The sequence below is a fragment of the Apteryx rowi genome, unplaced genomic scaffold, assembly GCF_003343035.1.
Source record: "Apteryx rowi isolate R43461 unplaced genomic scaffold, aptRow1 scaffold_24, whole genome shotgun sequence".
NCBI lineage: Eukaryota > Metazoa > Chordata > Aves > Apterygiformes > Apterygidae > Apteryx > Apteryx rowi.
Genome location: NW_020448752.1, coordinates 2,970,629 through 2,992,000, shown reverse-complemented (window position 1 = coordinate 2,992,000; position 21,372 = coordinate 2,970,629). Strand labels below are relative to the sequence as shown.

Below are 21,372 nucleotides of genomic sequence, written 5' to 3'. Positions count from 1 at the left end.
AGGCGCCGCGCAGACGAGGCCGAGCGGCGCGGTCCCCCCCCGTCACGCCGCCCTCCTCTCTGCCAAGAGCGGGGCGCCCACGTTGGGGGATCCTCGGCCCGGCCCGAGCTGCCGCCACCACCTCGACGCCCTGCAGAAGCTTCCGGAAGCTTCCGGCTGCGCGGTGCCCACCCTCAGAGAGGGTTTAAAGCCCGCAGTCGCTTGATGCCCGAGGTCGGAGGTGTTTTAGGCGGCAGCGTTCCCTCCGCTCGGCTGCTGTCGACGCGAAACGCGGCCGCAGCCCCGATTCCCGGCTTCGGACGCAGGATCCGCACGCGTCCGTGCCCCTTGTCGCCTCGAAACCGGGGCGGGAATGGCGTTTTATGCATTTACCGCCTCTCCCTGCCTGCTTAGGTGGCTGCACGGGTCACAGCACGTGCAAAGGCAAAACGCTCAGAAACTGCAATACTGCGTTAAAAAGTACTAATAGTGATCACCGAGAAAAAATAAGGAGTGTTACACCAATTTTTTAAGTGGGCAGAGCAACGTGAATAGTAAAGGCCAGATTTCTTTATCCGCCTGTTACAACCGGCAGCCAGGTCCGGGCGCGCAGCTCCTTTCTCCGCGTACGCTCCCGTCCCTCGCCGGCGGATCGCTAGCCTGCGAATCCTCCGTCTCGGCAGAGCCACGAGCAGCGGGTGAAGCCCCCAAAGAGTCAAGGGTGAGGGCAGAAAAAAGCGGAGCGAAGAGCTGGGGAGCCCCTCCGAGCAGACCCRGCCTCGCCGGCAACTGCTGCAGCAATAAATCGTGCACTCCTCAGCTTATTTCCCCTGGACAATTTGCCCTGATAATTACTCTAGCATGGTTTAGGCAAATTTAAGGCGCATTTGTGGAGCTGTGATTTGAGGAGTGTTTGCATACAGCGTGGAAGTCAGTTTCTATATGCATGCAAAATAAATTCGGCAGCTATGCTCCTATACAAGCTCCAGGAAACTTTTGCATCACACGAATTTACAAAAAAAAAAAGCTTAAGTTCAACATTTAAACACAGACTATATAATAAAGAAACTAACCTTTTAAAATATGTAGCCATACGCTTACCTCTGGTTGATCCTAGGTATATTTTTAATGAATAAAGGACATTTTATAATGAATAAAGAAATTGTTCCTTTATGTCAGAAAATTTCTCTCTGAAGACTGGTGGAAGTGATTAATTTGACTTATTAAACAACCTGTACTAAACAGTACTAACATAAGCTTTCATCAACCTTTTAAATAAGCAAGCAGTGTTAAGGGAGGCCAGAGGTGTTATCGTCTGCTGAATTTCTAGGTGATAACAACTTACCTTGTTGAATAAAAGTCACAGAAGCAGACAATGCAATTTTACAAATAATTTAACTCATATCGGCCCATAAAATGTTGAATATGTACTCTGCCTATTGATACCAAACAGTGAAAGARCAGATCAGGTCATCTTCAGTTTGCCTTTGTGTGCATTTGGCAYATTGCTGAAGCGGTCCCCCTTTCTTTCTTTTTTATTGTGTTTGATCAACTAGCTGTTAGAAGACTCCACTAATGTTTTTGAATGAATCGTGTTTTACGTTTGCTTTTGGGAGAAGACAAGCCAATGCATTTTTTTGTTATGTTTTAGCACCCCTGAAATGTACATTTGGTGCAGAACAACACTGCTGGCATGTTAAAAAATGATTCTTGCAAGGAGCTCATTATCTTTGCATTCTGTGAGCTTTGTTGTCATCCCTGTTTATTTTATGTTACGATATAAAATCCTGATTTAAAACTTTTAAGATAAACTCTAGACAGGCATATAAAGCAGGACCTAGAATTTACATGCTAAATCCAAAAATCAATCCAGAATCTCCTCCACCCTCCCACTGATTCACTTTAGTAGCTTCACTATCTCATAGACAATTAATAAAAAATAATTTAGCATCAAATTCTGGCCCTGGAAGTCCACTAAGTGCATAAATTTTAGCTTTGGGACACGTACGAGACCTGCTTTGTCTGAGCAGCTGATTGCAATGTTCTTTGTGATCCAAAAGGCAAAATTTGGTAGCTGGATCGATGGCCAGTTCCAGCTGGAGAAGACAGGAAACTTTTCCTCTTGATGAGATAATTGGCAAAACCTCTTTCATGGTCTCCACACTGGCTTTTCCTCTTCTTTCTACCTATTCCAAAAGTTTTACTGCATACATGTGACAACAGGCCTGATTCTGGTACAGATAAGCAGCAGCTCCTATTTTTGCCCTGTTGAATAGTGAGGATCAGCAAATCACATGCTTTACTATGGTTTGAAAAATTAGTAATTATTTATAGAATAGGTTTAAATCTTCAGAAAAGGATTCAAAGGAAATAAGCTGCCACTCTTTTAAGTCACATCTTACTTTTATCACTAATACWTTGGTCTGTGTTTCACTAATAATTGCAAAATGAAAGTCTAACTCCATCTCAGATTTCAGGCTTATAAATACTTCAGAAAAAGTAGAAGACAAGTCCAGTGCAGGACTCAGTGAATGCAGACCCGCTTTCCACGTTATTGTTGTCTAGAAACAAAAGGTTGGTTAATCATTTCACCTTTGAGAGAATTCCTGGAATCTTCAGCTCTCCATCTCAGGAATCTCATAGCTCCACAGGCTCTGACTAATCTGCAGTGAAGCATATCTAGTGCCCTGGGGACTGCATTTCTTAAGGGAAATATTTTTACCTAATTTTTTGGGAGATCCTCTGAAAGAGACCCATCAGGATGCGATTTGCAAACTTGAAATATATTGCTTAAAATGAATGTTGCTGCTGAAGGCAGTAATTCAAGGACTATTTTGAATTCACAGGCTCAATATTTATTCATTGCCAGCTAAACCTTCGAAGTTATGACTAGCGGTGTTGTGTGATATACAGAGGTCTGATTCCCCATCATAAGCATACTGTGTCTGATATCCAGAATAAAGAAGGTCTTTGGAGGTGAATGCTGAGCATTCTTTGCTCTGAAGGCTATTGGGCCTCCCTGCTTCAATTATTAAAAGAATTCCTTTGTAGGTAATAATTAGTATTTTAGCACTCAGAAGAATCCCTTTTCCTTTCCCTCCTTCCTTTCATTAAATCGTTTTTTTCCTAATTTTCCATTCTAAATATATTGTGTGTTATTATTGCAAGGTATTCACTGGTAATTCTAGCAAATACGATGTCTCATGGAAAAGCTTACAAAATCGTAGCCAGTTGCTGGTGAGACTTAGGATGAAAGATCTAAAAACTGCCCACATTCCACAAGCTCCAGGGCTCCTTTAGCACTGAAATTGCTTCAAGTACAAGAACTATTCCCACACCGCAGAAAATAAATGACCAAATGTTTGCTGCCTGCATGCTACATTCAAATTACTATGGGATGACAGTAAAGGAAAATCCTCTTCAGCTGAAACTGGAAACTATATGGCTAGTCAAGGAGGCTCAAGGCATATAGGTGGGTTGTTCCAGATGGCAAAGCTGTACAGAAGAAATATTTGGCATGAGTAGTTTTGACCGAATTGCCTGGAAAGAAGGCCCTAGTTAGACGGGTCAGAAGCTGCAAAACAGAACGGAGCAAGTCTGTGGCGCTTTAGCTGTATTTCGAAATTAGTGGAGAGCCACAAGAACAGTGCAAGGACAGTGGCGATGTCAGGTTTTACACGCAAGGGTGACTGCTTCCCTCGCCACTTTGCAGTGGTCGGGGATGGGGCTGGAGGTCTCCGTGTCACTCTGCCACGATCCCAGGTGTCGTGGGACCGTTCCTGATCCGCAAGGCACTCTCAGAGCGAGAAAGCCAMGGCAGGCACACAGCAATGGTAGTGGGTCGGGGAGCAGATCTGTGCCTGGGAAGAAGGAATTAGAGCAGAATATAAGATCAGGGATCATTTGGTGGAAGGAAAAGGAAAGAAAAAAAGCTGCTGCCAAAATGGGAAGTGGAAATGAGTCAGGAGGGAGGGAAGAGAGCATAAATAGGAAGAAATCTGGGCTTATAAAGGAAGGGCTGTGTCTCTGGAATGGAAAAGGAGAGTTAAGGAGAGTCAGTCTTAATAAAACAAAGGCAAGAAGCTGTGCCAAAAATATGCCCGTTCTTCCATTAGAAAAATTTGAACTTTAATTTCTATTTTTTCTTCACTAATTCTACTGTTCTAGGTGAATTAATAAACAAAAAAGGAGAGGAAGAAAGGAATAGACTACTAAATGGAAAAGAAAAGCCTTCAACAAGAAAGTGGAGAAATGAGAGATAAGAGCAATATCACCGAACACATGTTCCATTCTGAACATGAGGAAGGAGGGGGGGGGGCTGTTGGGAGGCTGCTGGGAGGCTTGGAAAAATAAAAGGAACTGCTGCTTACGGCTGGACAKGGCAAGTAGCTGGATGCACAACCCCCCCCTCCAAACCAAGAGCCCACTTACCATGGTGATTAGCAGCTGCTGCGGATTTCTAGTTCCAGCCCATAATAAAAACATTTTTTTTTCTGTACTTGCATAGCAATAATAACGATGATTATGGTTATTTTAACCACTGTCCAGCAAAGTCACCCTGCTTTGGGATTCGTTAGGACCTGTGAAAGAGGTCTTGGAACACATTCACGTCATTTTCCCGTATTATGCAGTACAAGATAGTGTTGTGTACACTGTAAGGAGGGAGTGAGGCAAGGCAACCTGGCAAACAAACTTTTATCAAACACCACTTTGTTGGAAGCGCATGTGCTTAGATCCACAAAAGTAAACAGGGTATATACCGGAGCAGGTTTTCAGCCAGTATGTGCTGGCATGGCTCCATCCACCTCAGGGAATTAGCAGTGTTTGCTCCAGCTGAGGATCCGGCACGCCGAGAGCCAAGCAGCGCTACGTGCTGCGTGTTTTGAAAGAAGCACGAGGGGGAAAACCCGCYGGGCGGAGGGAGCAGGAGCTTCCTTCCCAGGTAGGCGAAGCAGGCCTGCCGCTCTGCAGGCGTCGGTGCGGTCCGAGCGCTTCCAGAGAACTTGCTGTTTGCTCACTAATGAACCCCAGGAGCAAGTCATCACCAGCAGAAGTGTCTTAACATCTGCCAGCACTGTCTGAACTAATAGGTGGTTACCGTCAGAGGCATTAAATCATTCCAGCACTCCACGCCATAGTTTTGCCCCAATAACCCAATAATGCTATTTTTAATGACGAGATTAAATTAATCATGGAGATTTGTTTTTGAGTCCAGTAATACTTACTATGCTTCCTGCCCTCTCGATGGGCACAGTGGTTTGTATTCCTGGTAGAACTGGAACCAGTGGCTGTTATTAGAGGAAAAAAGACATCTTAAAAAGAAACAAGACAGTTACTGTCGTCAATACAGACAGGCAGGAATGAATTGGTAGATACGTTTGGCAGATGATGAAGTTGGACACTGCTTTTTGCTACTTCCTTCTCCAAGTAGGAGGCAGAGACCCTCCCTGAGGTGCCTTCCCCGGTGAACCCGTCTCTCCAGACCAGAAACTTTTTGCGGAGAAGTTCCAGAAAAACCTCACGTGAAGCCCTCGAATGTCGTTATTGCATCAGCAATGCTAATGGTACAAAATAATGACAAAGGCGCAAAGCAAAACGAGAAACCCTGCGCGGACCACAGCAAACCTACCATGCGTTTATGGCTGTTATATGTGGAAAGGAATGAAGTTCACTGCCTGGGTAATTTGCACTTTGCACGGAACATCTGTTTTACGATGCTTTCTCTCACTTATTATACGGCGTGGACTTTGTATAAACACTCTGCGTCCTGGCTCAGCGCTACACCCCGCATCTTCATCTGTCCCGATCCTCGGGAACGCAACAGGGTCCGTGCGGAAAAGCCTCCCGGCGAATTCAGCCCCGGCCGCGCGGCAGCCCCATCGCCGAGCCGTCGGCGCGCGGGGAGGGAGAGCCGAGCTCGCCCTGGCCGCTCTCTCGCGAGCTGCTGCAATTTGGGGAGCGGGGCCCGCCGGACCTCCCGCCTCGCTTGCCGAGGACGGCGGGAAGAGCACCGCAGGGCAGCGCGGCTCTGCCGGAGCCGGCTGCCGGCTGCCAGCTAACTGCACCCCGGCAGCTTTTGAAGGGAGGAGGAAAGGCGGCTGCAAGGCCCCCTCCAAAGCCGGGTCTTGCCCGGGGCTGGTTTGCTGCTCACAGCCCCCAGCCTGGACTCGCGGCTGCTGCGAGGCTCCGCTGGGCGATGGGGCGCGTGCGAGACTCCCGGCCTGTCTTCCATGCGCGCCGCTGCCGCYGCCTTCGGCAAGGCCTTTTTCCTCAGTTCTKCCCCAAATTAGTCAGCGAGGACCCAGATAGGAATCAAATATCCAGATTCGGTCTCGTTCCAAACGCTAGCTTTGTTTACACGTCATTTTGTAACTTTTCCCCAAGCCAAGAACCAAACCGAAAAAAACCCCCAAAACAACCCCAATCCAAACAGGCTGCAAAAAACATCCGTGCTGCAACAAAACACTTGGAAACAGTCAGGCCCAAGCACATGCTGAGAAAAGCACACCGACGGTGGCACTTCACCTTGTGCTACGGAGCAAAAGCGTCCAAAATGAACAAAAGCGGAGTTTGCTCGCAGCCTGCTCCTCCGCGCGGGAGGAGAGAAGCAGCCGGCTCCAGCCTGGCGCCACCGAGCAGCTTCCCTGAAGCAACCRGGAGATGCAACCGGACATCGGAGGGGGTGGGAAGACTTAAGCTCTGAGGACCTGTACCGGGGTCATYGCTCAGCCTAAGAGGTCAGGCAGGTCCTCGGCGGAGCCGGCAGCAGCGCCAAGGACGCCGCAGCGGACGTGCCGGCCCCACTGAGCAATCCGGGCAGCCCGAACCTCAGAAACGCTCAAGACAACCGTAATTCAAACGTGTTGCAGCTAGAGAACGCTGGTCCGGCTCTACAACCAGCAAGAAAAGGAGGAAGGGAGAAAGCCAGMATGAATTTTCCCCTGTTTTCCCAGAACCACGCAGAATTTTTATAAACCAGACTGAAAAAATGCTTTTAAAAAGCCCCCATGAACCTTCTTTCCTGCAGCTTTGCATAGAGATAAACTTTGCAAGATGCTGAATCACCAAAGGTCCTGTGTTTTCATCCGGAAGATCTGGGATTTTGCAAGAGCAGGTTTGCTCCCTGGGACAGGCAGGGCAGAGGCTCATTTCCTGCTGCATGAAATTCAGCTGCAAAAGGTCTTTGGAGAGTCAGCGGGAAGCACCAGAGCCAATTTCTGAGGAACAGAGAGGAGGGGAAGGACAAGAAGGAAAGCAAACAAGCAGAATAAATCTGACTGTAACGAAATTGTAGTCTGTATTGAAATTTCAACATTTGGAACTGATTTTCCCACCAGACAAAAAGCCGAGAGTTCTGTTGCTGAAATACCGGTCTCTTTTTTAACTTGCTCTAAATGTCGTATCTGGACAGGCTGCAGGTGAAGCATCGGCGACCAGGGATTGATGCAATCTGAAAATCATCGAGTGCCAGGCGACACGTGACGCTCCTCCCGCTGCTTCGCTTTTTCGCTTCCCGTTTGCGTATTTGGTGCAGGTTTCCCACCTCTCTTCGGGTCACCCGGGGGCACTCGCTGTCCTGGTTACTTCATGTTTTCTAAACCCCCTCGCTTCACATTTAGGGAGCAGAAAACCATGTTTCTCTTGTGGCATCAAGTTAGCACTGAAGTTTCAGCTTAATTACATGCGCAGAGGAGATTTTTATTTGYGCATCATGGGCAGCGCGTGTTGGAAACGGGCAGAGCTGCAGCACCTCTGTGCAAAACCGCTTGCCTGCGATCAGAGACAGTTCTGCCCTGTTTTAACATCGGCTTCCAACTGCTTCACCCTGTTTCTCCTTTCTCCATTGTCTTTCCTCAGAGCGCCGTTTCTTTCCTATCTGGCATTTCCCTCACTGTCCCCAAACAACCTCTTTTACTTGCTCTCTCCTAAAATAACCCCAATCCTCGTTATTGTTTCCATTCCCTTTTTTTTTGTTCTTTCTCTGCTCTGTGCCGGGGGTCCCGCTTCCAGCCTCGACACTCACGAAACCCTCGGGGCCCGACGCGCCGTATCCCGGCCCTCCGGGTTGGTACTCGTATCGCTGCGGAGAGGCTGGCGATACGGTCGGACGAGCATTTTTCCGTCTGCTTCGCAGGAGCGTACGTAATCTGTCAAAGTGCAGAGCAGCAATGAATCAGGTCTTTGATGCGAATAAGAAGCAGCCACATGGCACGAAGCGTTTGGGAGCGCTTCAGGCAAAAAAAAAAAAAAAAAAAAAAAAAGACAAAAAAAGATGCAGCTGTGAAGAATACAAATATTGGCTCCTCGAGGAAACCTCCGTATTGCATCTGTTATTGCAATCTGCTTATTTGTTCAGGGCTAATGCTCTCCATTTCGAGATGGCCATGGATCTAGTTTCCCGTCCTCAGGAAACAGCTGAGAAGGTCTAAGTGGCAACGCTCTGCCGGCGGTAGCTGCATAAGGCTCCTTTCTCCACCGTCTGGCCGACGGGGCTGATGGCTGCGTGAGAGAACCTGCTATTAAAATGAATAAGGACCCTTTTGTGCACGAGAAAGAAGGAAAAAAAAAATTGGCCTCTTCTCACCTTCCCCATCTTCTCCTGCTGCGAAAAAAGATCCCAACTGCCTTAGGGGCAGCTATTGCGAACGCCTTGTGAAGGAGCCTGCTGCCGTGGTAGAGTTCTGGGTTTTTTTTTTTAATGCACCCTTTATTTTTTGCTCTGCCAAGCCATGGAGCGCTTACTGGGGGTGCAACGACGTCGAGGGGCCCAGCTCGTTCGGGGTTGCTCTTCCGCTGTGCTAGCGGGGCCAGATGAGCAGCGGCAGCGCCGGAGGCTCGTGCCCCGTTCGAGCTGTGCGAGGGAGCCTGGTGAGCACCCAGGAGCCGATCTGGGGTCCTTCATCCACAGGCTCCTCCGCAACCAGGGGCCAARTTGGCCAAACCGTGGTGGACGCATGTCACATGTCTATGGGGGGCCCAAACCTGGCCGGGACCCACAGGAGACCACTTCAAACCTGGCGCCTTGAAGAGGAAAAGCTTGACTTTGCACCCCATGTCCAGCCCCAGCTTGTTCCTCGAGTCACGTATAGTGACGACGGACAGAGCGGCATCGCACGTGGCCAAGCGCAGCAGGGAGGAGCCGCGAGAGCCGATTCCCGGGCAGCGTCCCGGGCGGCCGGAGCCGTCCCGGTGCTCGCAGGGCAAAGCACGACATGACCGTCTTGGCTCCTGCTCATCCTGCGCGCCTCGAGCGGAGGTTAAGAAAAGCCTCCAAAAAACAAATATTTGTACTGTGAATAAACTAGTAGGACTCGTCGCCCCGGTAAGGCCACCTGTAAGCGCAAGCGCCAGCCCTGTCCCGGCCGACCTGCACGTCCTCAGCCACGCGGCTCGAAACGAAAGCGCGGAAGGCGTACGTGCAAGAAATACGGGGCTCCCGTTTCGCAAACGTGCAGCAACGCGCTTTCCGCTTCCCCTCTCGGCCGTTGCTTCAGCCTTGCCACCAAAACCGCGCTGGGGCCACGACGTGGCGGAGGCGGCGGGCGCCGGCGTCCCCCCCGGCTTCGTTAAGGGTCGGGCGGCAGATCGATTTTAAAAGCCTCCTGATAGGCGAAAACGCTCTTGCCGCCGCGCTGCGGGAGCCTGTTGGGGAAAGGCGCGCTGAGCTTTCACGGCTTCAGGAGAGGAGCGGCGGGAGGAAAACCCCGGCCGGCGTCGGTGCCGTGCTCCCGTGCAGCGTAGCGGCCGTGCCGCCGCGTCCCTGGATAAGTAGGTTTGCATTTATACATAGCACTCTGTAGCAAAGAACGGGCATAAAAGCCATGGTTATTTAAATATAGACGCCGTCCTCCGCAAGGAGCCTAAACTGTGTCGATGCGAAGCGGGGTGGTGAAGGCAGCGCGGCCCGGCAGCGCGGCTACACACGGGAACCAAAGAGCCCCCAGAGTTTAATAACGAAATAAAAAGACACAAACAACCCCCCCTAACTTAGCTATGTTGTCAAACGGCCCCAAATCCCCTCCCTCTCCCAGCGGGGATGGGGCACATCATTGACAGCGTCTTTGTATTCTGGATTARAGAGCCGCAAGCTGTAAAGGCTTCGGTTTTATAGGGAAACCRCTGGTTGAAACATTTACATCGCTTTTGCATAATTGAATCAAATCGGGGATTGAACCTCGAGCTGTCGGGCTCCTCTGGTCTGGGTACTTGACTGATTCTCAGCTTTAACTTTTCGTTATCACTGTTGCTGCTGAGGTTTTTCGGCAAGGGGGGGGAGGTTTGAACAGTTTTCTTCTAGTCGCTATCCCAGGAACGCTTCAGTTAGACACAGCAAGAGCGATAGGCGCATGGAAATCAAGAGACTCCTTGTACGTGGTGCGGCCAAAGCGATGATGTTTTGCTCCTTTCTGTTTGCCTTGATGCAGGAGGAATATTGCACACAAGGTTTTTCAGCTTCAGTGGATAGATAATTCCTTATATTTCCATTTTTTTTCCCCTTGCAATCATCGATTAACTCTCACAACGTCCCTCTAACTAGAGAAGAGTCACTTTACCAGCGCGACGTCCCCTCCGCTACAGCGAAGTGTATTCGGTATTTACCGTGACGACGGTGCAGTGTGGCACGTGGCTGTCTAAAAAAATATATCCAGCAGAAATAAACAGGGGAAAAACAGAAAAGTGGAATATATAACCCAACAAGGGGGGGCTCAGCTCCTGCAGCGGAGGGCACACGATCCGGCAGGCGCTCCTCGCCAGAGCTGCRAAAGCTGCTGCGATCGAGGCCTTTATATTTGTGCAAACCCAGATTCCTGGACGCCGCGGGATAAAACCGCCCCGGGACGTGCAGCACCATCCCCCGGGGCTCGGGCAACCGTTTCTCGGTGGCTCTTTTCTTTGCCCACCTCCCCGAGGCCAGTTTTTCCTGCCCCAGGGTCTCCAATCTCCATCCCGAAGCAAAGCTGCATGACGGGAAAGAAACGGGCTCGTTTCCGCCTCGAGTCAAGCCTGCAAACGCTCGAAATATTTGTTTGTACATGTGGATGCTCGCAGAGCTGAAACGAATCGTCTCGGAGAGCTGAAGTTCAATCCCCGAAGTCGCAGCACCGCGCGCCAAGACATGGATTCGTCACTCCGGGGCTGCCGGCCGGAGCGGCTCGGCCGCTCGCCTCGCTGTCAGACTGCGCTAGCGTTTTTAGAGGCACACGTAAGGAACCGCTGCGATCGCTTAATTCCCCGCGCATTCCTAGTAGCGTTTTATTACTTATATTGACGGGATTTTAAAATATATACTTTCCTTCATTTTTTAACCACTATTTTTTTTTTCCTTGCAATCAGATCGTACCCTCTGCTGCCATGAGTGGAGGATAAAGAGTCCAGTGTTCCCCCTCCTGCCGCRGGGAAGTCGTCCCTCTTCTGATGTCAGACCGCAGTGGAAACGGGGAAAAATGCTAAACTGGGATTCAGCAGGAGAATTCCTTGGTGGAAGGGGCCCGCGGCCACAGCCCCAGGTGCTGCTGCCAGCTCCGTGCGCCTGGCACCCAGATTCCCACAGGCATGAGTCGCTCTCCAAGCGGGAAATTTCTCTTTATTGCAACTGCTTGAAGGTTATTGCGTATTAAACCGGCGCGTTACTTGCAGCTCAGACCCTGCCAGCATTTTATATAAAACCACTGCATAAAGATAGAGCAAGGGTGGTTACATGCTCTGCGTAACTTCTGAATTTCCTTGCCTGTGGTGGTGGAATTTGGCCCTGGATCAGGCAAAACCGGTATGGAGTGTAGAAGCCCCAATGCCAGTTTGCTGTCRTATCGCAAATGTAAAAAAAGGAAATATTTTTTACAGCCTGAGGAAAAAAAAGACCCCTGAAGGCTTGTAAATAAGATAGAAATGTYACTGAGTATTGGCCGTATGACTTCGTCTGCCATGGCAGATAGTGGGTTAAGACACGTACACACATCCAGGGAGAAAATTCCCYGATGGCTTCATTTTCCAGCGGTAACTAGCAATTCCGACCGCTCCGATGTGGCGGCACGCAGCCTGCGCCAAACCAGAACGTATCCGCCGTTCCCCAGCCCTTCCCCAGCCGGAACTTAACATATTCCCTGTGCAAAGCCGCCCCCGCCACCTCCTCCACGGGACGGGCTGCTCCGTAGTCGGCGTTTCCGCGAGGATGCCCAGGAAAACCCCGAGCTGCAGCGGGTATCGCAGCCAGAGGCGCGCGGGAGCCCCGGGCCGGGATTCGTGCTGGTCTCTTGGAGACGGAAAGATTGTTTTATTCTTGCACACAGAGATCTCGTCTGCGGTCGGCGTCTTTGCCTGGATGGAAATTCGCCCCGACCGCTGCCTCCGGGACATGAAGGGGAGAGGCTGTCCGTGCGGGCCGGCAGCGTGCCCCGGGCGCTTGCTAGACCAGGATTTCGTGTTAGTTAAGGGAAACCCTGCGTCACCTCTTCTCGTCAAGGACTTTGCATGTTACCTGCTGTGTTGCAATCCCTTGGACCGAAGACGACGACTGCCTCGAGCAACACAAAATGCGGATTTTCCTCTCTCGTATCGAGCAGTTTTGCTGCGCTTTGCTCCCCGGGAAAGCGGTGGTGCTGGAGGGGAGACGCCGGCGCCAATCTGGGGGGAAACGGCTATTTCTGCGGGTCCGGCTGCCGACCCCGAACGTCGCACGGCCACAGGCTTCTCCCGTGCTGCTCCTCAGCGTGCAAAGACGCTCCTGTTCCGCTGCTGGGAAAGGCCGGGGTGCCCCGTTTCTGCAATGCACTTTATACACTTATGCACTGCCTGAGCCCCGTGCGTAATTTAAAAGCAATATAACATGCACACGCTGGCCCTAGGCAGACTTTCTTGGTGGCTTGTGCTGGCTAAAATCAGCGGTCTAGAGCCATGGCTTCCACCAGCACAGTGGTTTTCACCGCTGGYTACTCTGGCAGTTTCAGACTAATGCGGGGCCTCGATGGGCTCGCGAAGGTCTCAACGCACGGAGAAATACGCTTGCTGCTCTGATGGGTCCAGGCTCCGCTGTGCCGTGCTGCCTGCATGGGAAGCGCGGGGGCATTTCAGCTGAGAGCCCGGCTGTTTCAGCCCCCTCCCCAGCTTTTTAACCCAAATGCCTGAAGGAAACGGGTTAGAATCAGACCTGTAGCTTGTTTTAGGGGGAAAAAAAGTGTATTTCTAGCCCTTGCGGTCGCAGAGCGAAGCCTGAAGATGTTACCTGCCGGCACGCTGCAGGCATGGGAACTGCACAGCGAYCCAAAAGTTGCCCAGACCAGCGTGGAAAAAGCCCTGCGAGGTGCCAGGGCAGAACCCATGAGCAGGGCAGGCGGCCGGGYGCATCGCGACGCTCCCCTGGTTCGTCCAGCCCGGAGAAAACAGCGATGCTACGGCATCGCGCGGCCCAACAGCAGCGTCCCCTTTGCCGCCGAACCCACTCGCAGTAATGCCTGCGTTATCGCCCAGTGCCACATCAGCGACCGAAAGGTCGGTCAGGGCTCAAAGACGACCGTGGAGATCCCACTCCCTATTTCGGGGCATTTCTGCCCCGTGTGCTGCCTGTTGGCCCAGGCTATAACATGGGTTATATCAGAATATCTATATGCTTTTATTTATATATATATATATATAAAAATATAGATATATATTTATATATATGTAAAAACAAAAGCATTTATCAGAAATAACCTCTGGGAAAACCCAAAGGTTAGTAAATAAACCGAGGGGGGGCTGCAGCGTGGGCAGCACCCGGTGCAGATGGGAGAGACGACGCTACGGGCGAGGAGCCCAGACCGGCCGCTGCCTGCAGCCTCCGTGGGGAAGCGGAAACCTCGCCGGGCAGCGGCGACACTCTGYGAGTGACCAAGCGCTAGGTGACACTATTGCACCACAAATCGCAGCTTGTGCGCCCAAAAAAAAAAAAAAGTAAAAAAGTACAGTTCCAATCATGAAGCTCCAGGCCGCTCTGTCCCTTTTCCGGCATTTCCGGCAGGCGTGTTGTTGTATCAGCACCGCATTCCTCCTTCCCTCCCTTCCCTCTTCCCGGTGTTTTGTTTCCATGCATACAAGTGCCACCACTTGCAGCTCAAGCCCCGGCGCACGACAGCCCTCCCGGCGGGTGGCATCTCGCGCCCGCGCCGCTTCGGCGTGCCCTCCGCACCATCCAAATGCCTTGGGCACCCGCCGGCAGCGCCCCGTGCTTTATTATATCATTTTAGAAGATTTTCAGGTGACTAGTACGCGCTAGTGCTGTGCGTGGGTAAGAACGTACYGCAGCTAAGAAGAATCTGTACGCGCAGAAAATAAGACACGGAAAACAGAGCAATTCTTAAACTTTGACTTGCAACACGTCCATTTAATTTTCTGCAGTCCTGTTTCATAAATAGTTTTCCCCATTGCAAAAATAATCTGCCATTTCTCTTGCCATTCCCATTGTCTCATTAAAAAAGTCATTTGGTACAATAAAATGGTTTGTAACATATTTTTATATATATATATATATAGCTTTACTGTACAATACCCAAATTTTTAAATTTTGTTTGTGAAGGTGCATATTATTTCTATATATTCTGAAATATTTACAGTTACACAATGCCCTTCTTCTTTGAGACACCTTTATAATCCTCGGCAGCAACCCTTAAGAAGAAGTTCCAGCCTCCTGCCATGCTCGCGCAGCCTGTACCTGCAGAACTGCACTGTGCTGCGCCCGCAGGCGGGTTTAGGGGGGACCCGACTCCACGGGACCATTTATGGACCCCTAAAATCCTCTAAAGAGGTTTCAGCGCTTGTTAAAAAATTCACATCCACAAACTATTTTGCAGCTGAATGCACTTTTTAAAAAGCCTTGTGATGACCCAGAAAACATTTACCCTCTTGCGTAAGCGTAAGGATCATTTCTCTCAAGCAGAGCCCCYCCGCCACAGACCCAAACCCTTTTGCTCGCTCCTATCTTACAGTGTCACAATTTTCTTTGTGTAAGATAACATCAAGTAGCTTCATAAAAGCCACAACATCAAAACACGCTTGYGTTTCATTATTAACCCCTGTTTTCCAGCTGAAATCTTAATCCTACACACATCTCCGTTTCTCTCTTGACGGACCAYGCGTCCCGCGGCGCAGACTCTGCTGCACCCGCCGCAAGGAAGGCAGCGCTGCTGCGTTTTTGGTGGGCTCACCTGAAAAGCCCAGGAATGTTTCCTTCTGCCTAAGATTTGGGAGTTTCTATTTACAAAGGAAACACGGCCCAAACCATCTTTTCAGCATACTGTATGCAAAAAAAAAAGAAGTTTCAGTCTTGCGTCGCCCTGGCTCATGACAGACTTTGGGCACTCGGGCGCCTCGTGCCCAGTTTTTCCCAAAGATCCTCCCATGGGCCTGGGGCTGCATCTTCTCTGCAAGATGTCAGAAGGACGGACAGTCTCGCATGGGGCCACCTACCAACCGTATCTGGTTATTTTAAAAAAAAGAATCACTTCTACAGACTTTTTAACTTAGTCAATCAATACTTCAAGAAGGAGGCCAGATCCCGCACTGGACTCTGAGCTCCCAGAGCTCTAGTTGTAGGTACAACCTTGGGAAGAAGTGGATGGAGGAGCCCAGGCCTGCAGCCCTGACCCAGAGGACCAGTCCCACCGGAGCGAACTTCAACCATGTGTTCGGTTAGCGCAATTCGAAAGAACTGCTCCCACAAACAAAACCTTTCTGGAAATTCAGCCGATGCGACGCGCCAGAAGCAACGGACACCAGTAAAGCACGACGCCTTGTCTCCTTTCAGGAAACCGGTTCCTCGGGCGAGCGCGGCGTCCTGCTGCAACCAGCGACAAGATTTTCACCCATTATAACAGCGCCAGTATTTTACCCTCTTGCATTAGCTCGTAGCGGGGCGGCGAGAGCATCCACCAGCTCATCCCGAGGCGAATGAAATCCTTCCCGGCATCTCAGTTTCAGACCTTAGAAAACGCTCCTTGCTGACGGACGCGCAAGGAGGGAGCGGAGGCGGGAGGGAATCATCCCCTCGGTCCTTTCCTGGTGCCGACTGCCCAGGGCCGGCCGGGAGCGCCCCGGCACGGTGGGCAGCTCCCCGCCGTGCCGGTACAGTTTCCGAGTGGGATAAACCAGAGACYGTCCGCTCTAATTATTACGTATCCAATTGCGACAACGACTTGCGGGTTTTGTTCATTGTTACCGAAACAGTTTTGCGATCTCTGTCACCCGCTTGAGATCCTGCAGGAAAACCCGGCCCCCTTACGAAGGGACCACGGACAGATTCCCGTTCTCCTTGTGGCTTTCTCCAAAGGGTTCCTCGTCTTTCTCTTTTATGGAGAACTTTTTCCTGAATGCTTGCGATATGCTGGAGGAAGAGGCCTTCCTAAACGTGGTGAGTCTCTTCCGAAAGTTGCCCCCGGAGAAGAAATAGAGGAGGGGGTCAAAGCAACAGTTGGAAGCGGCCAGGGGCAGCGTGACGACCACGGCCTTCTGCAAGTAGATGGCGTCCTCGCAGCTGGCGTTCTTCAGCCTCAGCACGTGGAGATGGACAGTGCGCAGGATGTGGTAGGGGGTGAAGCTCACCAGGAAGGTAGCTGTCACGATGATGATCATCCAGACGGCTTTCTTGCGGGTAGCCTGATTCTTCTTCAAGGAGTTTTTCAGCAAGGTCCGTATGATCATGGTGTAGCAGATCGTTATGACGACAAAGGGGAAAATGAAGCCCACAAACAGGGCAATAAAATCCAGGATCACGATTAGATTTGTCTTATGGGAATTTTCGGGAGGCTCGAAGCACTTGGTCTTGTTGCCGTGTTCGTAACTTCCGTTGCGTAGAAAGGGAGCGCTCGTCAGGGTAACGAAAATCCAGATGCCAGCGCAGACCAATTTAGCCTTTTTCTCCGTTACCAGGTTGATGTTCTGGACTGGAAAAACGATGGCTATGCAACGGAAGAAGCTCATCGCAGTCATGAAAAAAATGCTGCAATACAGGTTGACGTACAGCGCGTACGAACTGATCCTGCATAAGAAGTCACTGAAGAACCAGTTTCCTTTGTGGACGTAATAGACAACCCGAAGAGGCAGCGTGCAAACACACAGAAAGTCAGAAACGGCAAGGTTAAGCATGTATATCTGGAAGGCTGTCTTCTGCCGGTATGTTTTTATGAGCACATACAGGACGACGCCGTTTCCCACAAAGCCCATAATGGAGATCATGGAGTACAACGTGGAGTACACCCTATTGCGGAAGTCATCGATGGCGTGGTGGCACGACAAGTTATCAGACAGGACGGTCATGTTTCCTGGGCGATGACCGATTTTGCTTGGCAATGAATTTCAGGCCTAAGGATGAAAAAGTGAGGTGAGTGATATAAAGCAGCACATGAACATAAAACACAGTTATTAAATAGGAAAAAACCCTATAATCCCTCTTTTACAGGGGAGAGCAGCAAGGAAGGGATGTGGATCTCTACAGACCTAATGTATTAGGTATGTGTTATTATAATTATTCACAGAAAAACTATAGCTACTGTTCTTAAGCTCTGAGATGAGGAGCTGCATTTTCAGAAGTCCTCAGCAGAGGCTGCATCCTTCCTCCTCTGAAGTCTCAGCGACGTTTCCTCCACAGGCTACCTGTGGCAGAGCTCAGACCGCTGCTGGGAGCTTCTGAAAAGCCCCTGCCCTAAAGCTCTGAAGCCCTCTTAGATCTCCATACCTCACGGAGCAGTAAGGAATATATCCCCGCTGCCGCGACCGCCAGCCCACGATCAGCAATAGGACTGAGGGGAGATACCATGCAAGGTCTGACTCCCGGGGAGCCAAAGCAGCTATTCATCGAGATGGGAGCGAGGAATAAGGGAGGTGACAGTAGCAATACGCAGTTTAAAATCCAAAGGCCAAATCTAGTTGCTAATAACTGTTCCGTTCTCCCTCTCTACATTGTCCGGCAAATGCTGGCTCCCATCTCCAAGCCTGCCTGGGCAAGGACAGATCCCTGTAGGGGAAAGTCCACAGGATGGGTCTTGAAACAGTAAAAAAAGTAGTCAAAGAAGCCTTTTTCCAGAAAAACAAACAAACAACGAAACAGAGAGTTAGAGATCCTTTGCAGAGCTTGGAAGACGATCCCAAGGCAGAGGCTGCTCAGTGCATGAACAGATGTGCATCAGCTGCCCCAATTTTTCTGCCTTGCTCTCCTCCATTCACAGCTAGCAACATTTTTTAACTTGCTGTGCTCATAAAAACTTTTTGTTATTAGCCTTGGAAAAGATATCATATGTGGTATCTGAAGAATGCAAAGGATAGCTACAATGCGCAGGAAATGCCTGGGCTCCGATCTCGCTCCCCGCCTTTGCGGAGGTGCTGCCAGGAGCCGCGACGCTCCCCGGACACAGCGGGAAGCCGCAGCGGGGCTCAGGCCTCCCTGCAGACAGGACGACCCTCTGGGTTCGGAGACACCCGGAACACCTAGGCAGCTCCCGAGCGAAGGGTTTGCGTCTGCATGCTGCTTTGAGTGACATCCCAAGAGTGGTGTTTTCCAAAGCAGTCGGTCCCTAGGGCCAGAATTCGGCTTTCAGGTCTGCTCAGCTGTTCTTTCTTGAAGATTTACCATTTCATTTAAGTATCCATTTGCACGCAGGGAGATAGCAGACTCCTAATTGGGATTTTCCCAAAGTAAAGCAAGAGCAAAACATACCCTTACATGTTTTTCTCATTCATTTTCAGTATCTCATGGTTCAGATAAATGAGCTCAGATTGCAAGTGAGATTCTGTAAAACYCTGATCATCAGAAGCACCCAATACAAGCAGCGAAATAACGTGACTTGAAACAACAAGGATGAAGGTAACAGCGGGGACAAGATTGGTTATGAGAACACACACATTACGGACGTGTTCAAAACTGATGTTGAGGGCACGTGTTTTCATCAGCGACAGCAGCTGGGCACCGTTGGGGTACGACCACCTCCCAAGTCACTCTGTCTCCACGACACACCGGGAATTCAGAGCCAAAGCGGGATGCTCAAGGCTGCCAGGTTTCAGGCAAGTCTCAGCTCTCTGAGAATCTGCAGTCTTAAAATAACCCTTTGAGTATCCGCAATGTACAAAACACATTAAAGCTCAACAGATGTCAACGAGCACAGATGTGACGGGAAGCAAAATCTGCCACAGYAGATGATGTTTTTTTCCCCCTTTGACTATTTATGGGCAGGTATGTGTGTGCAAGTGAGAGCCTGTGTGGCGGCACRAAGATCTCCGGGCAAAGGAGGCAACGAAGATGCAACGCAGCTCTGCTCGGCTCTGCCGAGTCTCACATCAGCACACTATATGTCACCGTTTACAGCTCGCCTTGGCTTGGTGAACTCTGGCATAAATGAAGTTTATGCCTAGAGATGCTCACTGCAAATAACCCATTAACCAGCAATGTTTTGCAGCAGGGGAAGGCAACGAGTTTGCCACGGTTTCTTCTTCCCCTGCTGCCGCAAGCAYGGCCTCGCGGCAGCCCGTTCCTGCGCTTGCAGGACGGCTGGGACCGAACGCGCAGAGCAGCAGGAGACCCGCRGCCCGGTGCCCTGGGCACCACGATGCCCCCGCGAGAGCCTCCCCCGCCAGACCCTCCTGCTTTGCAGTGCCCCTGTGGCAACGCGGCGGTGGTGCGGTGCGGGGAGGAGGTGCCCGCTCGGGGTCCGGAGTCGCCCGAGGTCTGCACTTCAGGCACGYAGGTCACCAGAAAAGCATCACTCCCATAATGTTTTAAAATTCCAGAGATATGGCRAAGAATAAGCTTGCAGTGATGTTTTTCTGGTTCTAACAAATTGCTCGGGGCAGAGAGAATGYAATAGTCTGAGCAGAGCTGCCTGATCCCCTCTCGTGGTTTATCTGCCCAGATAATCTGACCCAGGTAATCGTACTCTCACTGCCGCTACCCTTATCACCGCGCCGATGCCTAGCAGCCCGACCTGCAGAGCACACTGCAGCGCTGCGCACCCTCCGAACGCAGGGCGAGAGATTACCGTCTCAATTAGCTCACGAAAACCTATGCAGATAAAAATCTGTATACTACCAAGACATCATGTAACAGTTCTTTCTCAGACTTAAAAAAAAAAACCAACCCAAGATGTTTGAGATTACGAGGCTGGTATGACCTCTTTTGCATATTGGATCCCCCCCCCCATCTTTAGACAGATACGATCATTACCAAGAATGAACAGAAAAGGGGACAAACTAGGCTGGGTGGATAAACTAAAAAAGTCGCACATAAAAGCAACGATATCCTGCAAATCCCACCGAAGGAAAGAGAAGCCGGTGGGAAGCCATGCGGCAGCACCGCGAGCTCTGGCACTGCAGGTTGAACGCAACCCACCCTTCTCGCAGGTGGGTCCAAACACRGCAACTTCAGGTTCAAATTTATTTCTGCCTTTTGAGATGGCAGTAGCAAAACATGCTGACAGATGTTACATCTCACGGCAGCCCCCTTTCTGCCCCGAGGATTCCTCTCCCTTAGGCCAGCTTAGCTATCCTCTCTAAAAGATAGGTAGCCAAGAGATACTGCTAAATGCCTCAGCTCAGCATTTGCTCATTAGCTAAACTTTCTTATTTAATCTCTAAGCCACACACTTTCTAAGGGGTAATGACCTGGATTATAGACTTTTTTTCCTCCTTTGAGGACTAAATTTCAGTCTTTCAGCTGCTCTTAAAAACACCAGCAAACAAACAGTGAGCAACCCTACAGAGCAGTATTTTAAAAGGCATCTTAGACCTGATATCTATCATGTTTCTAAACATAACTTAAAATGTCTTTTGTAACCAAAGCGAAAACTGATGCAATTGATACAAACAGCTAAAGCACTGGAGGGCTCCAAATATACAAATGTATCTGTTAAAAAAGAGAAAAAAGTTTCCCAGATGGGGCTTGAGGTCAGGTTTGCACCGTATCAAACGAAGACAAGTATCAATTTACCACTTTTTATTTGTCTACTCACAGTTCATTGAGCCGTTTACTGATGTGCTGGTGAATCCAGCTAATTGGGAACGTACACAGCTGAGAGAGAAAAGCCACAGCTGAAGAAGGAAAATAYCCGCACCGAGGCTAAACCCTAAGCAACTAAGGCATGATTCAGTTYTGTAATTCTCCGAGTTTCACGCAGCACAGCTAGATTCGGACCATCAGCAGATGTCACTAAAATTTAATTATGCAGTCAAAAAAAAAAAATCATACCCCCGAGGAAGATGCCATCGCTCGTTTTAGGCTTGCGATGAGCAGCGGCACGAAGCCTCAGCGGGATTTAACCCGCCGCGGAGGAGACACGAGAGCCGCCCCAAGCCCCTCCGCGGGGCAGCGGGAGCCGAGCCCGAGCGAGCGGAGCGAGGCAGATGCCGGGGGGCAGCGGAGCCCCGCGCGGCGCCGAGCGGAGC

At 50.4% G+C, this 21,372-nt stretch overlaps 1 protein-coding gene across 2 annotated transcripts; it reads right to left on the bottom strand.

Annotated features, from left to right (window-relative positions):
* Window positions 1-14,209: 14,209 nt before the first annotated feature.
* CYSLTR1 (cysteinyl leukotriene receptor 1) lies at window positions 14,210-21,193 on the bottom strand. Of its 2 annotated transcripts, none has more exons than XM_026066371.1 (2): window positions 21,176-21,193; window positions 14,210-17,304 (listed from the first exon to the last, which is right to left on the bottom strand). In XM_026066371.1, exon 2 carries the CDS (start codon window positions 17,257-17,259, stop codon window positions 16,222-16,224), a length of 1,038 nt encoding a protein of 345 aa, XP_025922156.1. In that variant the 5' UTR covers window positions 17,260-17,304; window positions 21,176-21,193; the 3' UTR covers window positions 14,210-16,221. The 2 variants fall into 2 exon arrangements, with proteins under 2 accessions (XP_025922156.1, XP_025922155.1); XM_026066370.1 differs by lacking the exon at window positions 21,176-21,193 and adding an exon at window positions 20,940-21,031.
* Between the last annotated feature and the right edge of the window lie 179 nt (window positions 21,194-21,372).